Genomic DNA, 19,289 nt, shown 5'->3' with positions numbered 1-19,289 from the left:
CAGGTGATCATCTAGATTACCCCTAATAAACATTGTGATATTTTCACCGTAAAATTTGTCACAATGAGATAGAAAGGTTGGTTACGTGTCGCATTTTCACAGAGGTTGTTCATAGTAGGACATTTTTTTATTGGATAGCGCTGGCAGCTTAGAACAGGTTGACATCAATTTGTGTATAAAAGCTGTATGCAGGAATGAGTAAATGGTATGAAAATGACACACGGAATTCGCGACATAGTTAAGTGGTTATGCATTAGGCTACCATGGCTGCTGAACAGCTTCGAATTGTTCACAGCCGGGTCACATTTTAATGTGACGAACAACTGGATTCGACGAAACATCACGGTAATGCGAGCTTTCCATTCGAGTGGCCTTGAACCACCGTGACTATAAGTTTTTTGGAGTACACTCCAGTATACATACTTGCCGAGCAAGCGCTAAGTGCTGACATGGTCACACTAGACATGACACTATATACTAATTCTTGTTGCCAAACTGTATGAAGCGGAGCTCTTATATCCTTAAAATAAAACGCTTCTACCACGCCGACGCCTCCCTCAAAGCGCAGCCAGGTGCAGCTCTCCGCGCGCGGCTGTCCCCGAACGGTGACGCCGCGGCGGTGGCGACTGGAAGTAGGCGCCTCCCGCCGGTTTCGGGCGACGTAGCAGGCCGCACCTAGTGCGCTTCCAGCGAGCGGCCGTGGCACAGACTATCTCCGGTACCTGATCGAAACACTGGGCTCCTTTGCTTAAAAGGTCCTTCCCTGGACAGTGGCCCATTAACCGGCACCCGGAGCACTCTTCGCTGAGTACACGCGTATCAATAATTCTCCACGAGAAGGCTGGACCCTTCGTTCTCTTAACAGCATGGACTGAGACATCGGGTTTTCCGCATTAGTCTTTACTCCCCTACTCCTTAACAACACAAGAAATGCCGCCTCGAGTCCCGAAAAATACCTGTCGCTTGCCTCTCGCCTTCGAGTGCCGAATCCATTTTTCATGATTTAATATCTCAGAGCCTGCCACCAAACGCTGTTTGAAAACAATTTCGCGGTGATAGTTTTTCAGGACCTGAAGTGGCGCGCAGCTATGACAGTCTATCGGTTAATCATAATTTCTCGCTTTAGAAAGCACCGGTTGCGCATGTTCGACCTGACTGTCTATGCTGTCGCCATTGATCTTCACAGTACCACCAAATAAACCCCAATGCTACATTATTTTTATGATTTTAAACCATATAATGTAACACTGTTTCAGGACACAACATTTCTGAGGTACTGAGGATTCTTGAGAGGGCTTTTCTACAGTTCTAGTTACTACCGTTTCAGTGCAGAACTTTTAATGCTCCTATGGTTGTGAGATCCGGCCAGCAGTGACAGCCTGCCCAAAATGTTTTCCTTTGGCTTAGAGCCGAGCTATTGATTTTTTATTTTGCCCAAGGACATAGTGAATACGGGTTAGCCATCGGGGATCCACTGCGCGTGAAGATTTGCGCATCTGACTATACCATCTCTGCATCATGAGCCTCGCCTAAATTGTCAGACTTTTGCATAGGAGAAGAGGAGAGAGATTTTTCTTGTGGGTGGAACATTGCAGCTAAGGAATGCTGCGATGTTAATGAAGGCACAGGTATCGTGGAGAGGCCATTGCAGTTTGCACAGCCTGAGCAATCTATGCTGTCAGAAAGTTGGACATGCACTCTGTGACGGTGGTTACAACCTTGTCAGCCATTTTAGCCATGGTGGCTTCCATGGCAGTCACTATAGCCTTAGATAACAAGAAATCTAATGTGGCTCTTGAACGGGCTGACAAACCTGCATATCCATGAGCTCTCTCCTTAATTTACTGTATTACCTCACGTCGCAAACAGGATTTTCGGTAAATGATTTCAAGAATTTGCATTTCATGGGCCCTAGAGGGACAGTCCAAAGAATTTGCAGAGTGAATTCCACCGCAGACAGCATTTGACATTTTGTTCTGTGCATGAATTCGATTTAACGACATCGCCGCATTTACAACATCACAAGGAGGACTTAAAACCACCAGCAGTATGTATGAGCATGGCGCCAGCAATTGTTGCCCTGCAGAGGCTTAGATGGAAGGGAATCTACACGGAAGACCAAAAGGTCATGCTTTGATCTCTAATGGGCAGACAGTACCCACAAAAGTTGCAATCACCGATTCTTTCGGCACCCGCATATTATTTACTGCTGCAGCGATAGACAGCAACACCTGCCGCGGAGAGAAGGTCAAGGGTTTCTACTGGATTCAAGAAGGAATCTACACCCCGGACCAGACCTTTTGTGCAGGCCAGGTGGGAAGGCATGAAGGTGCTTACCGGATGAGATGCAAACGAAGAGCAGCTTAGTAGGTCCTTTACATATGCCAGGTCAGGTGAACGGCAAAGAATCCCGCCGCGACCAAATTGGCATACCTCAGTAATTCCTTCGTGGAAGGAAGTGGCTTCCTGAAGGGCAACTCGAACAGCCCTTGGGTTGTTAATTTTTATGGTGCTACGATTCTTAGGAAACCAGCGCCACAGGGATGCTGTGAACGCTGAAGCTCTCAAAAACTTCCAGAGGCAGATCACTGGACAGAACGGAAGCCGACCAAGGGGAGCTCCCTTCGCCGGGAGACTGTGTAGACATTACCTTAAATTTCCAATCTCACCGCGCACACTAGCCGCACAATACAAAAGACACAAAGGCGAAATGGGAAAAAACAAAACCAGGAAAACAAAACAAAAGCAACCCAATACTTAGCCGAAGTGACCTGAAATTAGAGCAGCAGCTCGGCATCGAGTGACCAGGCACCCGAGCTTCTTTTCTTCTAGGAGGCTTTGGTTGTTATTGGAAATAAACACACACTAATGCAGACAGAACCCTGAAATTTCAGTCTAAAGCCAATAACCATGTTCAGTTGAGGCATTTGCCCAATTTAATCAGAAGTATTCGGATATTTAAAGTCTGCAGCCGTGGCGATACAAAACAAGCTGTTGTTCCAGCAAGGGCACTGGCAGCACCATCTAGTTTCGTGCCCCCCCCCCCCCCCCCCCCCCCCCCACCGCTAAATCTCTGTAGCAGAGTTGTTACAAACAAAATGAGATGGTGCCAGACACTATTGCTACAACAGCAGCTATTTAGCTCCATTGTCACCACAGACGATGTGTGAATATCTACTTCTAGTCAGATATATGGTATAAATCTGGTATAAAAAAATACTGCGAACCATATGCCACTTATGTGCTGAGCACGAATAGTTTAGCTGGGGTAAGTAATCAAAGGGGTGTGCAAAATTATGGGACATGGTGTATGTATGGTTATGCATGGCACCTCACGACACGGATCTTTTGCTATTCGCAGCTAATGGTAATTATGTGTCCAAGCTTTTTAAATAACTGTCACTACAGGTAATATGCCGTTTTCTTTCCTAGTCAATCATGCAAATGTTATCAATAGTTATGGCCACAGCATACAGCTTATTTTAAATACAAAGGCACTGTGACATGCAAGACCAACCATGCCAACTGCTTGGCTGGTATGTGCAAAAGTATGCATGATATGCATGAAATACAAAAACCTTTATTCCAGTAGGGATCATGCACTCTTGCCATACTGATGAACGAAAGTAGCATGCAGCAAACACAGTATAAAGACACGTGCCTCACCAAGCTCTAATAAAACAAAAGTAGCATGAAGCAAACAGTTCTACATAAGAACCTGTGTCCCACGAAACTCCACCAAAACCACTTCATTTCTGGCTTGCACATCTTGTTCACTGACCACTTGAACATCTTGTCCAACTGTGTGAACGTACTGCTCTTTGACAATGTTCATGCCTTGTTGAGAAATGATCTCCATTGCTTCCTCACTTGAAACTATCTGAATACCATCTTCTCCAACCACTTGAATAGCACCTTCATCAACAATCTGCATGCCCTCTTTGTCTACGACCTCAACTCCTTCCCCTGCAACAACTTCGATGGCATTTTCTCCAACAACCATGCTTTCAGCCAACATCTGAAGAGGTGCCGAGTTTCCAGAGCTAACCAATTCAAGGTTTGGCTGCTTCACCATGACTGCATTGTGGATTGTCCTAAGGTGTCTCTTGAGGTCAAAGATAGACACACAACCTTTGCTGCAAAGAGGGCAAGCAGCCTTGAATCGGCGTGTATGCATGACGACCTGATGGGTTCGGCAGCCCACGTACGACTGAAAACAACGGTCGCAGTGTTTGCACTTGTACTTCTCATTGGTGTGTTTGCGGAGGTGCTGTGACAGGGCCAGCTTAGATCCCAGCTTGCGCTGGCAGTAACTGCACTGGAGCGACTCACCCTCACTGGATGGGTGGTGGAATGCCATGTGTGCTTGCTGGCTGCTTAAATACTTGAACCGGATGCCGCAAATGTCGCAGCCAAGAGGCCAGTGCTCCATCCGTGCATTGTCAACCTGCCGAGGACGCTTGACATGATGATGCTGTTGCTTATGGAACGTGAGACCTTGGGGTGCACTGAAGCGCTTGCCACAATCGGTGCACTCATATGGCGTCTTGCCTGAGTGGCGCAGCTGGTGGTTTTCCAGGTAGCCCTGAGTTTCAAACAGCTGGCCACAAACCGAGCAAGTGAAGCCCCATTTCTCCTGGTGAGCTGAAAGATGTTTATCAAACCGCTCCTTGATAAAGAAAATGCGTGAGCAAAGGTGGCAGTGCAACTTCTGATGCAGGTGGCGCCGTGCATGGTGGGCTGTCAACTCAAACCGGAAAACAAAACCACGATTGCAGACTTCACATGTGAATGGATAGGTGCCTGTGTGGCTATAGACATGGCGACGAATAGTGCGCTCGCTATAGGTGTTAAAACCACATTCTTCACACTGGAAGTTGTGTATCAACCCCAACCCTGCCACTTCTTCTTCTGAAAGCTTTGACCGGTGGCTCATGACCAGGTGCTGCTGCAAGTGACGCTCAAAGTAAAAGCGCTTGGAGCAATGGGTGCAAGCAAATGGCAGTAAGCGAGCATGCACAGCCTCTTCATGCCGCTTGAGAAATTGCTTGGCAGTGAAAATCTTGGGACACTGGGTGCAGGGGAAACGGCGGCGCTCTACTTGCGTGTTGTGCTTGCGGGTGTGGATGTACAGGCTGGCTTTGCCTCGAAACCGTGATGGGCACTGTCCACATGCATATGGCTTGATATTGGGGTCACGATGGTGCTGTTGCAAGTGCCGAACCAAAGTCTTGCGGTGGGTGAGCACCTCACTGCAGAGATTACAGTGGTAATCCTTGAATCCTGGTGATGTCAGGCTTGGAGATACTTTGACAATGTGAGTGGTGTTGTGTGCTCCATATTCTTGTTCACTGGCAAACACAAGTGTGCAACGCTTGCAAGCATATACGCCAGCATTGGGATGTGCATCACTTATGTGACTGCACACCTCCCGAAAATTCAGGCCCGTACAGTTCTTGCATAATGAGCAGCGAAACTTATCAGCTTCCTTGTCAAGGTCTTTTTCAACACCAGTGAATGCAGAGATATCATCAGGATACATGTCAAGCTTCTCAGCATGATGCTTTGACACATGCTGTCGGTAGAAGTGGCCAGTCAGATATACTTCAGAGCAGAACTCACAGAAGAAAATTTCTTCTTCTGTGGGAGTGGAGTATGAGCGTCTCTCTGGGCAGGAAGGTTCCTCCGGGCCTTCCTGTAAGTTGAGTGTGCGCTCAGTTTGTGTCTCTGTTCTTTCAGGAAATTGCTGTGGCACACGCACCTTCCTTCCATGTGGCTTTGATTTGTGGCCCAGAAGCTCCCTCTTCGTTATAAAGCCTTTCTTGCACTCTGAGCAACGAAATGGAAGCCGGTTGCGAGGCAAGTGTGACCACATGTGTCGTACCAGGGCAAATTTGCTAGGGAACTTCTTGATGCAATGCTTGCATGACTCCATCATGTCATGCACCAGAGCCTGATGCTTCTGCAGCTCCGATTCAAAGTGGAACGACATTGAGCAGAGGTCGCAAGAGAATGTGCCTACCTCATCAGTGTCCGACATTGTGCCGTCGCCAGCACCAGTGCCGTCGTCGAAGGGCGAGCCCGGGCGCGATTCAGTCGACACATCACTGTCGTCTTCGACAATAGCATTAGCTGCCGCTGGGTTCATTGCTACAGGTTTCACAGTCCCAGGTTTCGCAGCAGCAGGTTTTACAATTCCCGGTTTCGCAGTCCCAGGCTTCAAAGTCAAAGGCTTCACAGCGACAGGCTTTGCAGTAGCGGCCGCGAGTCTTTCTGGTGCTGAAGCCGCCGCCACAAGTGTCGCCGCCGTAGGCAAGCCCGTTGCACGCAAAAGCACCGAGCCGCTCTTTGCTCCACTGGCAGGTGGCACGTCTCCGCCAGTGTCGCTGTCAAATTCTTCATTTTCTTCTTCGTCATCCAGGTCGATGGCCATGGGAAAGTGAGGACTCAGTAGCGCTTCCTTTTGGTTCTTCAACGCCAGTGCTGAGAGTGGAAGCTTTTTTAGAACACTCACGGTTTTGTTAGGCCGTGGAATCTGCGGAGGTTCGACGCCGTCCTTAGCAAGCGAGATGCGGATGAAACACTGAGGGCTGCCATCGACAAGCGGAGACGAGACGCGGAACTTTTGGCTTACCATACGGGCAAATTCTTCCGTGAATTTGGCTTTTTTAGACGGCTGTTCTTTGTCGAAGGCGCCAAATACGAGAGATACTGAGCCGCCCTTAGGTATGCCTTGCGGAAACACGAGTTCTGCTGTGAACGGGTCAATGTCGAAGTCGAGGTAGATGAAAGTCCGCTGTTCGTTACTTGCCATCGTGACGCGCGCGCACGGACGCAGAGAGTCCCGCGCAACTTTACAGCAGACGGAAGTCCAACACGATTAGGCGGTATGATTTCGGATGTCCACACATGCACACGGAAATGCTTTGGCGCGAGCTTTGTTAGCGACGCACATTTTTGGGGGCTGGATGTCCGTGTGCTCCAAATTGCCTGTTGTAACAGCAGTACTGGCGTTCAAACAAGCACACGCGGGACTGATATCGCTGACAGCACGTAAAATACTGGAGACATGAACGGTGTTACTTTGTTTGCAGCAGACACATTCATTTAGGAATATTGCATCAACCGTTAGCGCTTATCCATCTTGTTGTTTTCAAGTGCTGGATTGGATCGACTACATAAGATTAGCTCAACAAATGCATAAGAAAAAAAAACTAAGTTTAATTGCGTAAACAGTGGTTTAAACTAAAGTGCAAAAATAAAATAAATTATTTTTTTATGTTTAAAAAGCATTGACAAGAAATATGTAGTCATTGTCACCGTGGTCAATGCCAACTCTGGCTGACAGCCGATAGAGCCGATAGCATGGCCGATAGTCACGCCGTATCAAGCCGCATCAACGTTTCATCGCCTGGCCAGCCACACTGCCCAATTTTTTATGGCACTATGAATAGCAGTGCTATAGCAGTGCCCGCTCTGTTTATAGCTTTGCTGTCCATGGTTCCATGATTTGGTTAGGTTTCTGCAGTTAGAGGCACCGTTAGCGAGTGCTGTCACAGCTGTCGAGCGCCTGAGGCCAAGTGTTCAGTTTCAGTTTATAGAAGTCTTCGGCGTAATAGGTGGGACACTGCTCTTGTAAACGACGATGGTCACATGGAAGTTGGGCTTATATTTAACCATTACGCTAATATCACTCATGGTTCATCCTTCACAATCTCAGGTAGGGGTTTCTCAATGTTTTCCTGACGTAACTGTCCCTAGCATAACTCTTACCGATAAATTATAAACTTTCACTCCTCTCTGTTTCAATTAGCATGCCAGCGAATCAGTCGATGCCAAGATCTCGGAGTTCTTCCGGTCCGGTCATACTAACAACTGGGCAGTTCTTGTGTGCACTTCAAGATTTTGGTTCAACTACCGGCATGTCGCGAACGTACTTTCCATCTACCGGAGCGTCAAGCGATTCGGCATTCCGGACAGGTATATGGCGCGTGAAATTGCAGAATGTGATGGAAATAACACTACTATCTCTTCATTGAAGAGCGTGCTTTATTTCACCCCTTTACACTTTTTAGCCAGATAATACTGATGATCGCTGACGATATGCCCTGCAACCTCCGGAATCCAAAGCCGGCCACTGTATTCAACAATGCTCACCACCACATCAACGTGTATGGCGACAATGTAGAGGTTGATTACCGGGGATACGAGGTAAAAGCGTTCTTCTTGTACATGTTCATGATTGTATACGACATATAAATATGCTGCATGCACAAGTCACAAAGATATTACATGCCAATACATATAGTATCTTTATGACTTCATTTAGTTCTGAAACGCTAGAAATTCAGAAACAAGAACGTGAATGTAATGGTTGGTGTAAAAGTTGTGTAGGAATTGGCATGTGCCTGTTCCTTTTTGAATTTATTTCACAGGTCACTGTTGAAAACTTCATCCGTATCCTGACAGGGCGCCTGCCTGACAATACTCCACGCTCCAAGCGACTTCTCACAGATGAATATAGCAACATTCTCATTTACATGACGGGTGGGTACTATTCCATTTGTCATGCATTTAGACACTGTTGAAAGGGGGGTAAGTCTTTGGCGAATTCTGTTGCAGCTAGAGCAAAGCAGTAGTTGTGGCACTGCTGTTCTGACATTATAATAATATTGCAAACGAGTCCAGTAACATGCATCTTTGTTTTAACAGCTTTCGAAAATGTTTTCTCCTATCTTTAATTTTCTTGCTGTCACATTTTCGACTGAAATTTAATTTTGAAGTTTGTTCCGTATAGTAGCGTGTTTTGTATTTGTCTGGTTCATGTTGTAGAGATGGAAAACGATAAGCTAGTGAGTTGTCAGAAGAGATAGCGCAGTCATCCAAGTGAACTGATATTAATGCATGCTAGAAAAGGACAGCACTCACTGGGACCAGTGGCTTGCTTGCTGATTCTATTTTTTTTTAGATGACATCAGCCCACGGTGATTTATTTGTTTATTTTATTACAAATACTGCTTTCACTGTCACCTGAAATTGGTTACAGCCTTGACGGCTGTAAACGAATCTGGAAGCTTTTTTTTTCTTTTTTTTTTTCAACGCATTCTGTTTTGGAAATGTCACTTATGAAATGGGGTGACCACAATAGATGCATACTCAAGTATAGATCTAGTTAATGATTTACTAGCTGTTAACTTGCATTGTTTAGTGCCATCTTTTAAAGTGCATTTTAGCCATCTAAGTTTTCACGGCGATTTAGAGCAGGATTGCATTGATAGAATTGTGCCAGCTGTGGTTAGTTGTGAAAATGACACCAAGGTATTTGAATTCGTTGACAGCAGTAAGATTGCACCTGTGAGTGCTATACATGAATTTGAGATCTCGGCTGTTTCTTGTTACTAAAAGTCATTCCAACAGTTTTGCTGAAATTCATGTTCATCTGTCATATGTTACTCCAGTCTCAAAACAATGAAAAGACGTCGTTGAGCACACCTTTACTTCTGTGTCTCTGGTTACTTGAGTTACAGTGCTCTAGAATATTGGGCAGTGTCTCGTGCGAGGGCGGAGCATGGGCTCTTTTTGCGATAACTGCTGCGCCATCGGCCAAGGGGCGCTTCCTTGGTAGGCCGTACCGTCCTTGACCGCAAGCGTACACTTCTGGGAAAAGAAATCTCCGCTGAACGAAGAGCACTCACCAGCAACTGGTTGTATGCCTGCACTAGCTAGGGCACTACTGTAGCCCACTAACATGTTCAATTAGTTCCTCCGTCTCTACTGGATTTGAAATGTCTTGCGAACAACTTTTTTCCTCTTATAGAAACTTCCGCCTCCTCACCCGATTTTGTAGCCGACATATCAATTTTGACAGCTTTTTCAGGGCCATTTTGCTACTGTCTCCGGCAGCATCCAGCTCACATGCACTCGGCGTAGTGGAAAGCTTTTTCTCAGCGTGGCAAGGCGATCCTTGACCACATTTCCGGTATTTAGTAGGCTGCAGGATCTGCTTTTCAGTCATGTAGTAGTGGATTCATACTAAACTTCTGAAGCTTTAAATCTCAAATGTAAAGGCGAGCACCTGTCCTCATTTCTCAACTAGTTGTGATAAAGTGGAAATCCTCATTGGCTTTTAATACAAGTTAGAAGCAGAACATGCAGCCTGCTTTTGACAAAGACGGCACATTCGTTTTTCTTGGCAAAATCCCCCTGTTGGGCTCCTCGGGACTGTCGCCGTCAGATGTCGGCTGCTCTTCATGAGCTAGCTTGTAAACACCGTCTCCGCTTCGCTGCATGAATTGTCTGTTCACAGATGTTCCCGACTTTCATGCAGCGACTTTGAAACATATTTTGATGCGTCCGGAAAGATGGTCGGAACGGCGTCATAAGTAAGTGTGTGACCGGCCTCTACTCTAGTTCACCGTTGATTGTTTTATACGTACGCTGAATGAAAACTTGTTCAAAATAGCGCTCGCACACAACGCTTGCTTCGTTCAGCACTCTGTCTGCTTTCTTGATGTTCTGTGACCAAATCTCACAGCGATCGGCACACACGCAAGAGAGAGGAACTCCCTTGCACAAGCTGTAACCGCTGTTGCAGCCCGGCACTGTCCCTTGTGTCGCGTCGTCTTTCCGTTGTCGTGCACGCATTGCTTAGATGTTAGGTTTCAACAACACACCAAGAAAGCGCAACAAACGGCGAAGAACATGCAGAACAATGAAACACGAATTCCTCAAATCAACGCGCGAAGACGGTCTGCGCTCGTCTTTGCATGCAAGCGAATGGAGCTCGGTTCGGCGCACCGCACCCCTTGGCACACCTGTTACTGGCAGCGCCCCCTGGGTGTCACGCGCGCTTACATCGCTGCGGCGACCTCGCTCCTCTATTGTTCCCCGGCACGGACGACACACTGCCAAAGATTCTAGAGCACTGTACTTGAGTGATGCGATTTATATATTTGAGAAATAAGAGTGGCTCTAGCACTGAGCCTTGCAGCATCCCTGCCATCACCTGAACTTTAGAACAGTGTTTTCAAATAAAATTGATGGATTTAGATCTTAAGTGGTTGTAATCCGATAGCCACTCAATTATTTTATTTCCGGGAAAAATTCCAGCAAGTTTTAAGAGCAGTTTTTTGTGGCTTTTTGTGGCTTTTTGTGTTGAGTGTTTCGAGCAGTCGATGCAGATGGTGTCAAGCTGACTACAGTTATTTAGTGTTGTAGCTGTGTCATGCGAAAATTTTTATAATTGTGTTATTGAAAATCCTGCTCAAGAACCATGCTACTGCTGTGACGGAAGTTGTTTGCAGACAAATACTGAATGATGTAATCGAGAAGTTGACAGCAAGTGGACAGCACTGACATAGGTCTCTAATTGCTGATTAGCTGTTTGTTGCCAGATTTGAACACAGGAATGAAGCTAGCATGTTTCCAAACCTGTGGAACTGTAGACGTTTCAAGAGATTTATTTAATATTATTGTTAGGTAACAGGCATTCCATTCAGAATACTGCTTTAAAAATGTGCTTGGTACTCCATCTGGACAAGAACCTTTAGACATGTCAGTGTTTAGCAATAGATTATGAACTCCAGTGCAAGTTATAACAAGAGCGGGAAGCTCTGGCAAGGTGTCACCGACACAAAAAGAGGGGTGGATGCTATCATCCTGGTAGAACGCAGACTGAAAATAACTTTTAAATACTGCTGAATTAATTTGAGGATTCGATGAAGGATGATCATTAATGATGAATGACGAAGGATCATGAGCAGCTGAAAGTACCGTTTTCCAGAACTTTGATGGTTTTTTTTTTTCATGAATTTTGATAAGGTTCCGTTGAAATAATTGAAATAAAAGCTTAGTCCTCATATGTTTTGGTCTTTTATTCAGGCTTAAGGATTTGTACCAATTAACTTCGGCTGCTTTGACAAGGTTTCTGTGTTTTCGGAGCCTTTTGATGTGCTTGATGAGGTGAATATGTCTCTGGTATACCAGGGGTGCTTGTGGTTGCCCGTTATGCACTTTTGGGAAACGATGTCAGACGCAGTAGAGAGATGGAAATAACTTTATTTGCACCCGTCAGAAGATTTGAAAGGGAGTCAAGTAACTCTAACTTAGAGAGATGGAAATAACTTTATTTGCACCCGTCAGAAGATTTGAAAGGGAATCAAGTAACTCTAACTCCCGATCATTCCCCCCCCCCCCCCTAGCCATCTGCCGCGATTTCTTGGATTGCGGCGGCAGCCATGACTGATGACTTTATGCTGGTCTTGTTCTTCCCGGTTAAGCAGCAGCGCCTCCCAGGAATCTCTACTTCTGTTTGGCCTTCCGAAGCTAGGGCAAGTCCACACCATGTGGATCAAGTCCACTATTCGGTCGCATTTCTTGCACCGAGGGCTAAGCACCTCGGTGTGCTATTTGCTTAAAAGGTGCAGATTCGGAAAAACTCCTGTTTGCAGTTTCCTCCATGCTACTTCTCTCTTTAAGAGTTTCTTGTGTACACTCTGGTACAACTGACATTCCAACCTGTAATGATTAAGGATCTTCTGATATGTGTTAAGCTTTTCGCCGAGGACTCCTCACACAAGACACCACTGGGATCCTGAAAAGTAAGACCTAGGACCAGCATGGGTGCATTCTCGTTGCCTCGTAACCCTTGATGCATCGGCATCAAATCAATACAACTGCTCCGTTGGAGCTTGGCCAACTGTTAGAACTTTTACTGCTGCTGTGGATATTCTATTGTAATTTCTGATTGCCAGTTTAGAATCATTAATGATGATCTTGGCTTGACGTTGTGTCAGCGCTAGTGCAATGGCTACATCCTCCACCTCGGTTTTGTCTAAGTCTGGTGCTGCAGCACTAGACTGGTCCTCCATTCTCGCGCGAAACTACCATGGCATAACCCTTGTCATCCTTGTGTTCTGTGGCGTCCGTGTAGAATACATGCTGCCTATCTTTAAACCTAGCCTGTAGGGCTCTGGCTCTGTCCCTACGTCTGTCTTCGTTATGCAACGGGTGCACATTTCGGGGAAGTAGGGGTACCTTCAGCTTTTCCCTGACTGCTGGGGGGATTTTCTTGTACTCTTGAGGCAGGCTTGGTGCTCGTGTCCAACCCTCTCCAGGATACTCTTACCTGTATGACTGCGTAGCAGTCGTTGGTATTGGGATGCTCAAGCCGCTTTCATGAACTTATCGAGAGTGTCAGATACTCCGATGCTCAGAATCATGTTAGTAGATGTGTTTGGGGCAGGCTGAAGGCCATTTTAACCCCCTTCCTAACAATGATGTCCAGTTTCTCTTTCTCTGCCTTTTGAAGCTTTAGGTATGGGGTGACATACAAAATTCTGCTAATCATGAAAGATTGCACAGCTCTAAAAAGATTGGCCTCCCTCATGCCAGTGTGCTTGTTGGCTATTCTTTTGAGAAGCCTGCACGTTTCGCCCGCGCTGGCTGTAAGTCTCTGAATCAGTTTGGAATTCGCCTGAATTTGTAATCTCAATATGTATATATCTCCGTCATGAGAATGACATTGTCATTTATTCTCAAAATAACCTCATGATCTAGATGCCTACTCCTGCGCCGCAATATCGATGACAGGAAGAAAACTTCGAACTTTTCGGTGGAACACTGGAGCCCAATTGGCTTGAGATATGTCTCCACGTCTCCTATAGCCACTTTAAGCGCAAGCTCAATCTGCTCGTCGCTCTCGCCTCACATCCACAGGGTCACGTCCGCGTAGAGTGTGTGATGTAGCCCCTCTATCTCAGCCAATTTTGCAAGGAGACCCAGCATGGTTAAGCACGGTGGGGGTATGCACCGACCCCTGAGGTGTCCCCTTGCTGCCGAGTTTAATTCCGTCCAGCGACTGGCCCCCCATGCTTATTGTTGTGGTTCTGTCAGTAAGAAAGTCTCTTATATAGTACTATGTGCGCATGCCCACATTAAGTGCACCCAGGCTCGCTAGAATGGCTGAGTACTTCACGTTGTCAAAGGCTCTGGAGACATCCGGGCCTACCACCACTTTGATGTCTACGGTACGATTATCAATGATTTAGTCCTGAAGTTTAAGCATACCATCATAGGCTGATAGGCGGGACCTAAAACTGATCGTGGTGTTGGAATATATCTTCCTATCCTCGAAGTATCTGTTCAGTTCAGCCTGCTTGATGTGTTCCATCAGTTTGCCCATGCACGACGTGAGCGAGATGGGCCGTAGGTTTTCAAAGCCCAGCTTTTTCTGATGCTAAAACATTATCAGTAGAATTGTCATCAGCATGGGCAAAATCATAAGCAACCTGAAAATAAGGCTTATTGTGTTCACAGGTGACACCAAACTTCAGCAGAACACCCTTGTGATCGGACAGGCCTTTCATAATTTCAACAGTCATAACCATTTTTTAATAGCTTCTGATTATTTCGTGGGCGGACATTGCAGATGACAGTGGTTTTCTATTTATATTGTCACACACTTCCCGCAGTCTAGTATTCGAGGAAGATGAGGTTTGGTGGGATAAGCGGAAGAGGAAGCTGGGTCTGTCCGCTCTGGTGTGCTAATCTCCAGCGCATCCTAACATCTGTGTAAATAAACCTCGTAGCAAGTGTGGCAGAGTTTACGGGCTATAGATCACCACGGAACCTCTCCCACACCGCCGAAGCAGAATTGCTGGGCTACCACCCCTACGAACGGACATGGCGCAAGCAGATGCTTCAACGCCGCCCATGCCAGCAGCTCACCCGACCACCGCACAGCCTTATCGGGAACCCCGGCACTTCTATGGCAAGCCCGGGGAAGACATGGATGACTGGCTCACCCACTACAATCGGGTGAGCAAATATAACCGCTGGGATGCGAATACCAAGCTGGCGAATGCGATATTCTTCCTTGAAGAAACTGCGCTAATATGGTATGACAATCATGAAGCATCCCTTACCACCTGGGATCGCTTCATGGAAGAACGGGAGCGGGATTTGGCGATGCCGATGCTCGAAAAAAGAGCGCCGAACAGACTCTGGCTCAGCGAGCGCAAGTACCGGGGGAGACCTGCACAACGTACATAGAAGTCCTCAAGCTGTGCAGAATAGTTGATGCTCGGATGACTGAGGAAGACAAAGTGGGCCACCTCCTCAAAGGAATAGTGTAAGACGTGTACAACTTTCTCATCTGCAAGGACGATTTGAATACAACCGCTGATGTAACATGACACTGCCGCACGTTTGAAGGTTTGAAGCGACGCCGTATCATCCCGAAGTTTGGTCGGTTGCCTAATGCCACAACTGTTGCCAGTGTGGATGTGTCTGAAACGACGAGCATGGCAGATACAATTCGACAGATCATCCGCGAAGAGCTTCAGAGGCATCAAGATATTGGGGGCCACGTCAGACGCTTCTACAGTGGCACCTCTTCGGCAGACAATAGTCCATCTTCTACCTGTTATGCTCCCTCTGTTACATCTCCTTCGGACATCCGATGCTCTGCTGCTCATCGCTCGAACATCCAGCCTCTCCCCATCAACGCCTGCAACAGCGAGCACTCTCGTCCTCATGGTAGACTACATCCAAAACATGAAGTGTTTAATCCAAGCGACGATGAGCCTTATTCATCGAATGAACGTGAGCCACCAGTGTGTTATGCCTATGGAATGATCGGCCACATTTCGCGTTCTTGCCGCAATCACCATCCGTACCAGCAGTATCGCCGACAGTGGGTGAACTCCCGTACAAGGTTTCCTGCTGACAATGATGATTCATATAGAAGAACACCTCACCGGAATGAGTACAGTACAACAGCTAGACGACAAGAACGCAGAATGGCGCTAAACCGAAGCGAATCACCGGCCTCTGACCGTAGCCTGACACCACCATCTCTGCGCCTATGACGCTCGCCTTCTCCCCTCCGGGAAACTAGTGAGTGCGGCCGATGGAGGTGAGGTCGCAAATGATTCTAGCTTACCTATGCCTCTGCCCTTTCGATGTTAAAGAACCGAATTGAAGTGTTTGTAGACGGTGTACGTGCTATGGCATTGTTGGACACAGGTGCAACCATTTCTACTATAAGTCTCGCTTTTAAAAACTGCTTTGGTCGTAAAATTATGTTTGGTTGAGATAGTGTGGCGACATTGTGTGGTGTTGGTGGCGAACAGCTTAACTCACTTGGAGTCTGTTCCGTGAATCTTGTTATCGCTGGCCACACATTCCGAACTGAATTTGCAGTACTTGCTCGATCAACGCATGACGTAATTCTTGGGCTCGATTTTATGAAACAATGCGGGGCCACTCTCGACTTTCGCAACGGAGACATTTCTGTGAGCACTGGAATTGAATCTGCTTTGTATGAAAATTCGCGGACCAATCCTAGCACGCTTTTGGTTTCGGACAGCATAATCATTCCTGCAATGTCAGCAGAGTTTATACAAGTTGTTAGTTCAAGCTGTGTCAGTGATGCGTTCGACGCTGTGTTTGAACCACTCACCCTCAACTGCGCGAAGAAGTCTGATTCCCCGCTGCATCATCTCAGTCATGAATGGTCATGCTTCTTTTTGGACGACTAACTGCTCTAACGAACCTGTTGTATTACCACGTGGTCTAAAACTTGCCAACTTTGATGATGACGCTTTTAAATGAGCTGCAGTGCTCAGCACAGACAATTCCAAGCCTACCGCATGCTCAGAAGTAGATAAAACAAAATTTCTTGCCATGATTAACAAATCCCTGCCAACAAGTGACCGTCACAGTTTAGTGGAAGTTCTGTCCTAACATACTGCAGCTCTAGATTTTTCTCGGGACTCTCCACCACGGATTCCCATTTCCCGTACTCAGCACCGAATCAATACTGGGACTGGTGATCCAATCCGTCAGAAGCCTTATCGTGTATCCCCATCAGAGCACCAAACAATCGAAGAACACGTTCATGATATGCTGCATAAGAGCATCATTCAGGAATCATGTAGTCCATGGGCTGCCCCTGTGATACTCGTCAAAAAGAAAGATGGCACATGGCGGTTTTGTGTTGATTATCGATGGCTGAATACTGTTACCAAGAAGGACGTGTATCCCTTGCCACGTATTGATGACGCCATTGATTGTTTACATTCTGCCTCCTGTTTTCCTCAATTGATCTGTGATCAGGCTATTGGCAGATTCCCATGCACCCGAAAGATAAAGAAAAGGCGGCATTCATCACCCCAGTCGAGCTGTATGAATTTAATGTGATGCCCTTTGGATTATGTAACGCTCCAGCCACGTTCGAAAGATTCATGGATACAGTTTTGCGCGGATTGAAGTGGCACATTTGTATGTGTTATTTGGACGATGTAGTAATATTCGGGACTACTTTTTGGGAACACAACAGTCGATTGGAGATTGTTTTGGAGTGTATTGAGAAAGCTGGTCTGCTACTCAATTCCAAGAAATGTTGTTTTGGAGAACGCCAGACAGTGGTACTTGGACATCTTAGTAGACAAGGATAGGGTCAGGCTTGATCCGAAAAAAATTGAAGCTGTCACTTGTTTTAAACCCCTGAAATCATTAAAACATTTCAGGAGTTTTTTGGGGCTTTGCTCCTATTTCCGGCGTTTTGTTCTGAAGTTTGCTGACCTAGCATATCCCCTTACTTGTCTTCTGCAAAAAGATGTGCCTTTCAAGTGGACTGCCGATTGCGACTCCGCCTTTCGTCAGTTAAAATTTATTTTGACATCAGGACCTGTAGTACGCCACTTCTGTCCATCAGCTTCAACAGAACGTCACGCTGACGCCAGCACAATTGGAGTTGATGCTGTGCTCATACAGCGCCACAATGGCAATGAACATGTTGCATATGCAAGCCATCTTTGAGCAAGGCTGAGCGTAATTACACAGTAACTGAACAGGAATGCTTAGCTGTTGTTTTTGGTGTGCAACGGTTTAGGCCATATCTTTATGGATGTGCATTTAAAAATGTGACGGACCATCATTCCTTATGTTGGCTTATAAACCTTCATGACCTCTGTGGACACCTTGCGCGGTGGGTTTTGTGCCTTCAAGAATTCAATTTTACTGTGTCTTTTAAGGGTGGTCGTAAGCCCAGTGATGCTGATTGTCTGTCACGGTTGCCACTTGAAACTACTGATTGCGACAATGAGATCTTGGATGAATATATAGCTGCTATCTCTCCAAGCTTCCCCGATGTTGCTGAATTCAAGATTGCGCAGCGGAACGGCAAGGAGTTGGCGCCGCTTTTTGATGCCTCAGCTTCCCGGAACCCTACGACCTCATTCTGCATTCGTGACTGTCTACTATACAGGAAGAATTACTCGTCAGTAGGTGCGCGGTTTCTTCTGGTAGTTCCTACAAGTCTTAGGTGTCAGATTCTTCGGGTAATGCACGACGATGCCACAGCTGGACACTTGGGTTTCGCCAGGTTATTGCACAGAACTAAGGAACGTTTTTATTGGCCGAAGATGCGTCAAACTACTCAACGTTATGTGGCCAGCTGCCTCCAGTGCCAGCGTTTCAAGCACCCAACCTGCTCTCCACCGGGTCATCTTCAGCCTATAACGCCACCACGAATCCCATTCGAACAGGCGGGAATTGACCTTCTAGGATCGTTTCCCCGTTCCTCCAACAGAAACCGCTGGATCATTGTGTGCATAGACTACCTTACGCAGTACTGTGAAACTGCTGCCATACCATCAGCCACTGCTTCTGATGTCTTGGCTTTCTTCCTACGGTCCATCATTCTTCGACATGGGCCTCCTCCTGTGTTAATAAGCGACCGTGGGCGACAGTTTACGGCAGAAGCTGTAGAAGAACTTCTTCACCTCTGCTCATCCCATTTTTTTCATTCAACTCCTTGCCACCCACGAGCAAACGGTCTTACCGAACGCACCAATCGTACGCTTAGCAATATTGCCGCGGAACTGTATTTGTTTTTTTTTTTTTAACAGCTGCCAGCATAAAGGCTTATCACTCTGATTCTGGATCGCATATCAGTTCCGTAATCTTTGTTTGTTAATGCTCGATGTCGCTAGTCACATCTTTATCAGTCGTTGTAGCGCAAGATGCACCGAGATCTATCTCGAAGATTCCGGCCACTCGTGTGTCTTTCCACAATGTTCCAACCTGTGCTGGTAGCTGTTTGTGACGTCATCCAGATTGTTCTGAGCAGCCTTTAAATTGAGCGTTGACGAGTATGACGGGCATTCTTTGTCCGACGACCGACGAGCACGTTTGTTGCTATAGCCGCCGCCGAGTTGCTTAGTTCTTTTGCGGGCGCAAGTCAGCCCCAATAAAGAGTTTTTTCAGTACCATCACGCCTGTGT

At 46.6% G+C, this 19,289-nt stretch overlaps 2 protein-coding genes across 3 annotated transcripts in view; one reads left to right on the top strand and one right to left on the bottom strand.

Moving 5' to 3' along the window:
- Positions 1 to 3,562: 3,562 nt before the first annotated feature.
- LOC146203438 (uncharacterized) lies at positions 3,563 to 7,157 on the bottom strand. Its single transcript, XM_084588774.1, has one exon. The coding sequence runs from the start codon at positions 6,812 to 6,814 to the stop codon at positions 3,707 to 3,709; it is 3,108 nt and encodes a 1,035-aa protein (XP_084444900.1). The 5' UTR covers positions 6,815 to 7,157; the 3' UTR covers positions 3,563 to 3,706.
- Positions 7,158 to 7,359: 202 nt separating this feature from the next.
- Positions 7,360 to 19,289, top strand: part of LOC146203437 (GPI-anchor transamidase-like) — a 44,291-nt gene continuing 32,361 nt past the window's right edge. The window contains exons 1-4 of one of the 2 annotated variants that reach the window (XM_084588772.1): positions 7,360 to 7,720; positions 7,814 to 7,980; positions 8,076 to 8,211; positions 8,436 to 8,547. In XM_084588772.1, the coding sequence (XP_084444898.1) occupies positions 7,646 to 7,720; positions 7,814 to 7,980; positions 8,076 to 8,211; positions 8,436 to 8,547 (490 nt within the window). In that variant the 5' untranslated portion in view covers positions 7,360 to 7,645. The remainder of the gene's footprint in view (positions 7,721 to 7,813; positions 7,981 to 8,075; positions 8,212 to 8,435; positions 8,548 to 19,289) is intronic. The other variant, XM_084588773.1, reaches the window with a different exon arrangement.

The sequence above is a fragment of the Amblyomma maculatum genome, chromosome 1 (assembly GCF_055883805.1).
Source record: "Amblyomma maculatum isolate TAMU_Amacu chromosome 1, ASM5588380v1, whole genome shotgun sequence".
NCBI lineage: Eukaryota > Metazoa > Arthropoda > Arachnida > Ixodida > Ixodidae > Amblyomma > Amblyomma maculatum.
This window is presented reverse-complemented; position numbering and strand designations above follow the sequence as displayed.

Excerpts from the sequence above, each read along its gene's own strand:
- LOC146203438 (XM_084588774.1), bottom strand. The coding sequence starts at position 6,814 with ATGGCAAGTAACGAACAGCGGACTTTCATCTACCTCGACTTCGACATT.